Here is an 8,031-nt window from a genome sequence, read left to right on the forward strand (position 1 = left end):
CCTGTCTCTGCAGTTGTGTTGTAGTAGCAATGCGACACTTCTTAAATCACAGAAATCTGCTTGATATGCAGGATGTCCCTCGTCCTATAGAGCACACACACGCACACACACACACACACACACGCACACACACACACACACACACACACAACTGCAATTGGTATCCCTCTGCAGGAATTAGCAAATAAGCCCCAGGAAGTCTCGGAGGTGTTGACCCATTCATTCTGGTTGAAAGATGAAATCTTTTGTGGCTTGGCAGCTCAGAGATCAGATAATCAGAGTCATCACCAATAAAAGAGGCGGCATTATGGGGACCAACAGGAGGACCGTTGGCAACGACCAAAGTCTTATATTCTTGTCTCTAACCCAGCAGCATAAATTACTGGGTTTCTGAATGCACAATAATAAAATGCTTTGTGGGCATTATATCACGCAAGAGGCTTCCATTTTTACGTCAAGATACTTCAACAGTATGAAGATACGTCTCACACGACTGCTTGGTAGAGCAACGGTGGAGGGCAAACTAATAAACAAATTTTATTAGAAAATGTATATTACCGCCTTTTTTAACCAAATAACATAAAGTATCTTTACGTCAATTTTGGTAGATTTTCCGTATTTTTCAGCCTCATTGTTTTCTTAGATCACTGAATTTGGATGATGTGTAGAAAGGCCTTCTATGGGTTGTTCACAACAGACAGAATCTATAATCCTGTTTATACTTTCTATTAATATTGTCTTGGGTGATCACAAGTGGACAGCTCCATGTCTGTCTGTTCACAGCTGGCATTAGAATGTGTCTCCACATGCGTCTCATGTGACAACTTGTGATCCCTTTCCCGATCTGTATGCAAATAAACATGTAACACTCTGTCACCGTCACTGCTGTTGCCCTGGGTTTCAGTAAGAATCGTCCAGTTTCTGTTGTACTGACTTTTTGGCCTATATGGGAATCAGACAGTGTGTTTTATGTTCACTTAGTCCTGGAGAATCCATTTTGCCAATATAAAAGGACCAAATTACAGTGCACAAATTTCCAATTTCACTGGAGTTGCATGTTGTATAACTCCATGTGACAAATAAATGATTTATTAGGTAGGCATTCTTTCAATGTGGCCCAGGACCCATGATCATACACACTACTAAAAGAATGTGGCCTCATGTGGCCCAGACCACCCCTAAATGTGGTCTTAGCCCTCGGATCTTAAGACACATTGAGGATTCATTGGGTGCATTCATACGTGTACTTAGAGCTTCTTAACTGATCACCCAAAACTCTTGTACAAGTGTAAACAGAGCTTTGACTGGAATTCACATGTGTTTATTTTTTTTATATGATTACTTATTTTAGAGTGAAAATGCATTTTTGACTTTATTTTACCGAACAAATATTTATTAGTTTATACATGTATTCATTTACAGTACTAGATGTAAGATAATGACTCCTTCCTTTTTGGTTCAGACAATCATTTTATTTTTTGCTGTAATGCTCAAGTATTTCTGTTTATTTCAGAGTTGCATGAAATGCACAGGATGATGTAAACTTGCTGACTTTGCAAACTTTTAACTGAGACAAACCTTGTATTACAGTCAGCATGTTGTTGCTGTAACAACAGTTATGCCAGCTGTGCATTTTTTAGTGCAAGTCTGTCGTGTGTTTGTCAACCAGTACTCGGTCACCTCTGTCAAGTGTGCAAATGTGACGAGTCTCTAAGTAGTGCGGTGGATGTGTGCTTTTGTGCTCCACCGAAAGAGAGAGTGTGTGTTTGTGTGTGAACTTGAGCTGTGTGTCAGGAAAAGAACATGTGTCAGCATAATTGAATACGCCCAGGTGTCAGGTGGTGTGTCGCTGAGAGTATGTGTGTGGGTGTGGGTTGGTGCATGTGCTTGAAATGCTTCTACATTATTTATGAGATTCACACCAAGCTTTCCATCTTTTGCAGCAGGGGGTCCTCGCGAACAGATGGTGCACACACACACACACACACACACACACACACACACACACACACACACGTGGTACACGCTCACACATACTTCACTGAGTACAGCACACACTGGTTATTAGATATCCAGCAGGTGCCGGAAACTTCTTGGAATTGTTTAGATTATTATTGTTAGGGGTGCAAGCTTCTGGAAATCCCATCATTTTGCTCACCCACTGTTGAGGCAACACATACCAACCAACTTGCCACCTGTTAGTTATACAATAGCTAGTTTTACAATACACTCTGGAGTCAAAAGTCATGTTTTCTGTGTAGCCATTTTCAGATTGTTTGTTTTTTGTTAGTTGACCTCTTGATATCCTTGTTGCAGCACATCATTTTGTCAGCTCATGGCCTGCTTTTTCATCCTTCAGATAAATGTTGTTCCTTTGAACCGCTTTTTTTTCTTGAAAAGCCCTGAGTGTCTTGTTGCGGAGCGTCCTTGTTGTCAAGTCCATGGCATCACTTGTGTTTTGGCGCTGTTGATTGAGCTCCACAGTTTGTTGATGCAGGCTGTCATTTTGTTGGCTCATGGCCTGTTTGTCGACCTTCATTGCAGAAAACATACCACTCATCAGATTCTCTTCTTGGAGCTGCTTGTTGTGCCCCCAAACCTCTTGGTGCAGCACATAATTTGCTTGTACATGGGGATCCACTATGTTTTGTTTCTTATTTTCATGCCCTGTTTTTGCTGGAACCATGGGTTTGTCCTTTAGTCTTTGAATATAACGTAAACCCAGTTTCAGAAAGTGTTCTAGTGTAGTTTTAGTTGATATATGGATGTTAATAAATGGTTATTACCAAATAGTCAAAAGTTTAGATTTACGTTTACTTTGAAAACTTAAGGCAATCATGAACTTATATTTTATTTATTTCATTTTGGCTCAGTGTATGTCAGCAGAGCTCCTTTGTGGCACCCCACCCCCCAAAAAAACAGGGATACTTACTGTATGATGCACTGCATTCAGTGTGTCAGCTTATTTCATTTTTATTGAAAAACAATTATCTGATGCGCTTGTGCAGTGTTAGACAGTAGGAATTTGGTGGCTTAGCCTGTCATTGTAGCCCTTTTTACACAGAGATTGTGCTATTGGCCACTAGGAAGTCCCTTATTTTTGCCATTATGCTGTCAAAACATCACCCGTCCCACTCTTGGTCCCATCTTGCCGGTCGCTGTCCCTTTTACACAGACTTCAATTTAGAACTGCTATTACCTCTGTCGCCGGCTTAATGACAAGAATACTCTGTCCTCCCATTCAGCGATACAGAACAAAATGGCGCAATATTCCCACCTTGAACAGGTGGTGGAAAAAGGGTTTTTGTTGCTGTATAGGTGGAAACATATGGCACACATACAAAACTATAAGTATCCTTAAATTTGTATGTACTTACCTGTTCATGTGTTTGAGATCGAAACCTTCTCCTAACTGTCTGCCTCTTTTCTTCCACAGGTTTGTGCTGGGTGTGTGCAGGCTTGCTTTTGCAAGGAAATGATTCCGCATGAAGTGCGACGCACTCGGCCCCCCGTCGTCCTCGGCGGCAGCAGCAGGTGCGACGTCGTGACTCTCTCCCCTACAACACTGAGCTCACCCTCCAGCCGCTAAAGACCTCTGGACCAAACAGACCGCCCTACCCCCCCTCCCCTTTAACCACCCCTCCATATCTTCATCTCCATCTTTAATCCTTCCTCACCTTGCTTGTTAGGGCCTGGATTTTCTTTGTTATCAAGACCTGATAATCAACGGCCTTGGGTGAACTGGATAGAGAGGGAAAGAGAGAAAAGATTGGGAAGTTAATACATAGCTAATTAAAGCGAGGCAAGGGACAAGAACATCAAAAGTGAGAACAAGAGACAGGAAGGTGAAGTAAAAAGTCAGAGTGGGAGAGAACAAAAAAAAGACAAAAAGCTTTAGAAGTCAAAAAGTAAAGAAAAGATATAGCAAGTACTGCTGAGGGACATCAGGCAGAGTCAGCATGAAGTCCAACCAGGAACGCAGTAATGAATGTCTGCCCCCAAAGAAGAGGGAGATCCCCTCTAGCACATTACCTTCTGACAATCGCTCACCAACCATCCCACCTGCCAGCGACAGCCAGCGCACAGAGAACATGGCCTGGCTTGCCAGCGTGGCTGGTGGGAATGAGAGTGGCATGGGTGGACACCGTAGCTCCAGTCAGTCTGACGGCCTCCAATATAAATCCCTTTTCTCCACATCAGACTCCTCATCCTCCTCTTCCTCGCTGAGGCTAGTCTCATCTCTTCCTACGGTGTACACGTCCTCCCTGCCACAGTCCACAGTTGGAGGAACTGTCCATTACGCCCAACTGCCCCCCAACCTGCAGTTTATAGCCTCACCCTACACCGCCCCGTACGCAGGCTACATCTCCCCCCAACTACTTCCACCTCCTCCTCCACCTCCCCCCCTCTCCTCCTCGTCCTCCTCTCTGGCCGCACAGAGACACTCACACACAGAGACGGTCTCCGCTCCTTCACACGCTTCCAAACACGACCAGCAGAGAGCATCCACGGGGCGCACCTCCATGCCCCCCCCTTCTACAGACCCTGCCCCTCACCACGTTCTAATGTCAACTTCCCCACGGACTGTGCCGTCACCGCATCACCAAGCAGGCATCCACCTTCCTCCCCAGTCACTGCATCACCACCACACTTTAGGACATGGGATGTCCCAGCTTGTGGTGCAGTACACGGACGGACCCACTAGGAAAGAGGAAGGTGCAAGACCCAGAGAGCTCCACAATGGAGAGCTGGAAAGGGGGCGGCGGTTTGGAGCGTCCCCAGAGTCCAGCCTCTCTAAGCCGGTGAGCAAATCAAGGGACGCCACTTCATCTTACGAGACCCGCCAGCTGGTTGTGCATTCAGACTACTCTACCCACGATCCCTCAGGGCTGAGAACCTCACTCATGCTAATGCCCAACAGCCATGGGGACCACCAGCTGGTACCTCCTAGAGCCAGCCCTGAGAAGCTGACAACCTCTGCCTCCGCACACCTGGAGAAAGGTGGCATCATCCTGGGCAAGCCTGTCAATCGTACACCCTCCTCCTCCAACACCACCTCCTCTTTCACGTTTCCACCCCCATTAAGTGTCGACAGCCTGAAAGCTGCTGTCAGCACCGTGTCACCCCAGACCGTTATCCACACCACCCACAGCGCCACAGAGTCACTGTCCATGGGGCTCCCCTCCACCAGTATCTACCCTCAGTCACCCATCATTGGATACATCGCAGGGGGCAGTGGGAGCCAGCATACGCCAATCAGCTACCACACCAGCCTACAACAACACTTACTCATTCCTGGCGCCCAACAGGTCATTATCCCTGTTAGTGGAGGCGGAGTCACCGCGGTGGAACCTGTAACCTCCCACGTAACATCAACCACACAAGCTGCACCGTTTCCTAACACACTCCCACACACATACATCGCTGCCACTGCCCCCAAAGGAGAAACACTAGAATCCGCCAGTGGCTCGTATCATCAGGCCGCTCCAGGTGCAGTGGTCCAAGCCCAGCTCCATCTCCCCATTGTACCCGCTCCGCCGGGGCTGGTGGCTCCCTCTGCTCCTCCTCCACCATCCAGTGGGGTGGTGCCCCCCTCGCTTCCCCCGTATTTCATCAAGGGCTCTATCATCCAGCTGGCCGATGGGGAGCTGAAACGTGTGGAGGACCTGAAGACGGAGGACTTCATCCAGAGCGCAGAAATCAGCAGTGAGCTGAAGATCGACTCGTCCACGGTGGAGCGCATTGAAGGGAGCCACACCTCACCCAACTTTGCTGTGGTTCAGTTCTCCGTTGGTGAGCACCGTGCACAGGTGAGAGACAGCGGAGCAACTTTTATTAAAGGATTGGTTTTAAAATGTGGGAAATATGCAGCCTTCACTCTCTCGTGAGAGTTAGGCAGGTTGACTTCTGGTTCTAGCTCTATAGTTAATGCACAGACACAAGGGTGATATCAGTCTAACATAGCACAAACAGCAGTCTGGCTTTATCCACAAGTTGAGGAACTCAGCTACCCACCTCTAAAGCTCACTTATTAACATTTAATCTGTTTTTTTTTTAATGCTTACACAAATTGAATCTCTGAAGAGCTACATTGTGTTCAGATGATGAGGGATACAAAATGTTTAATGTTGAAAGTATTCTCTGCTGGATTTTTCTGAAAAACAATATATAGAGACTCATACAGAAGTAATCCCTATAGCCATCACTTAGGGCCCATTATAAATGTGTGGCGGAACATTTATCTGCAGAGACTCCGTCCTTCTCTCCCTGTTTTCTCATTGTCTTCTTATTTCGCCGTGGTCGGGATGTTTCTGAGCACAGTGCAAAGGTAAGCAAGAGGCTTTATAAAAAGGCAGCAACCAGGTGCCAGTAGAGCTGCACCAATTGATCAAGCAGTTGTCAACTATTGAATTATTTACAAGTAATTTGATAATTACTTTTGATGATTTTTAAAGAACAGGTAAAAAATTCTCTGATCTCAGCTTCTAAAATGTCATTTTTGTCTGGTTTCTTTCCTCCTCTTACAATAAACTGAACATCTTTGTGTCATGGACAAAACAAGACATTTGAGGATGTCTTTTGGAGCTTTGGTAAACACTGATTGACATTTTCCACTATTTTCTGCCATTTTATGGACCAAACAGCTAATAAATTAATTGAGAATAAATTAATTTACAATGAAAATAATTTCCAGTTGCAGTACCAGTTGCCAGATCACAAGCAGCACATATCCAACAGGAAAGTATGAAAGTATGAGGTTGGCTTTCACTTCCTTTTCACTTGTGATATTGTTTACAAACAGGAACTGGCAGTCCCTGCATAGTATACCTTATACCTAGGAGTGTTAGTAGCTAGAAGTAGTAGTTTATGGCATAACTTTGGAGCCTAACTGGTTCTGTTGGCTTCCAGTCTTTATGCCACACTAAGCTAATCATTTCATAGTGCTGTCTCCTTTGTTAATGCAAAGACATGAGGTTGGTATCGATCTTCTCGTCTGACCCCCGATAAGAAAGTAAAACTGTCCCTTTAATATTTGCACTTGCTGTGATTTCAAACAGTTTATGAAAAAAAGTGAAGATGAACAACAAAAAAGGGATTCATTTGAACAATTGTTTCACTGCTTCATCTTTGCTTATGTTTATGTGTTAACTCACAGTTTGCCTCTGTGAGTGTCAATGATGACTTTCAACAAGATCTCTAAGAGGGCTTTAATGCAGGCTGGTGTTATTAATGTTGAATGACAAGTGTTGTGCTGCACCCTTATTACTGATTCTCTTATGCTGAATCTCACAGGACTCTGCTCCTCCCTCCGCAATTACGTTCAATGTACGAGAATGACAGTCATGTTCCAAACATGTTCTCATTATGAGCTTTAGAGGAGTTCAAAGAGTCGAGTGTTGGAATCTACTCATCAAGTATTCAGTAAAGCCAGGAACGTTAATTCACTTGTACACGTTTCTGCTGCTTCATGTAGTACTCTGCTGTAGTACTCTGAGAGGTTCCATAGGTCACAAACAGCTCTCACTCTTTTATAACTCCAATCTCTCAGCAATCGCTGAACATCTAAAACTACGCCTCGATTTATCTATTTTCTGTCTCCGGTTAGTCCCAACTTCTTCAAACACAAACACACACTTCTCACCGTCTTTGAGGGTGTGCGTTAAAGCCAGTTAATCTATTTCATCTGTCCACGCTGTGACTCGTCCACCCACACAGCACATCTCTAACCATCTCTCCCGCCCCCGGCTGCTCTTTGATACTGTACCCCACAAAAGCTGACAATCTTTCAAAGACTTATATCTCTCTCTCTTGTACTCCATCAGTGGCTCCTCGTACTTTTTTTTTTTATTTCCCTGAGAGGTGGTAGCAGCTTTGAGTCCACACTCAGAGGACTCACTCTGAGAAGTCAAAAATTACATAATACGGGAGGGAAAATATTGCCTGACGTTTGCTTTGAGAGGGTGTTTGATACATCTTACGCTTGTATCGTTCTTGACATTGTTCTCTTTCACACTCACTTCCTCACTCCTC

At 44.9% G+C, this 8,031-nt stretch overlaps 1 protein-coding gene across 2 annotated transcripts in view; it reads left to right on the plus strand.

Moving 5' to 3' along the window:
• The window catches only part of atxn1a (ataxin 1a), a 119,586-nt gene that overhangs the window by 100,941 nt on the left and 10,614 nt on the right, over nucleotides 1–8,031 (plus strand). For both annotated transcript variants that reach the window (XM_042505915.1, XM_042505916.1), the window contains one exon: nucleotides 3,437–5,810. In XM_042505915.1, coding sequence (XP_042361849.1) covers nucleotides 3,960–5,810 — 1,851 coding nt within the window. In that variant the 5' untranslated portion in view covers nucleotides 3,437–3,959. The remainder of the gene's footprint in view (nucleotides 1–3,436; nucleotides 5,811–8,031) is intronic.

The sequence above is a fragment of the Plectropomus leopardus genome, chromosome 18 (assembly GCF_008729295.1).
Source record: "Plectropomus leopardus isolate mb chromosome 18, YSFRI_Pleo_2.0, whole genome shotgun sequence".
Lineage (NCBI taxonomy): Eukaryota > Metazoa > Chordata > Actinopteri > Perciformes > Serranidae > Plectropomus > Plectropomus leopardus.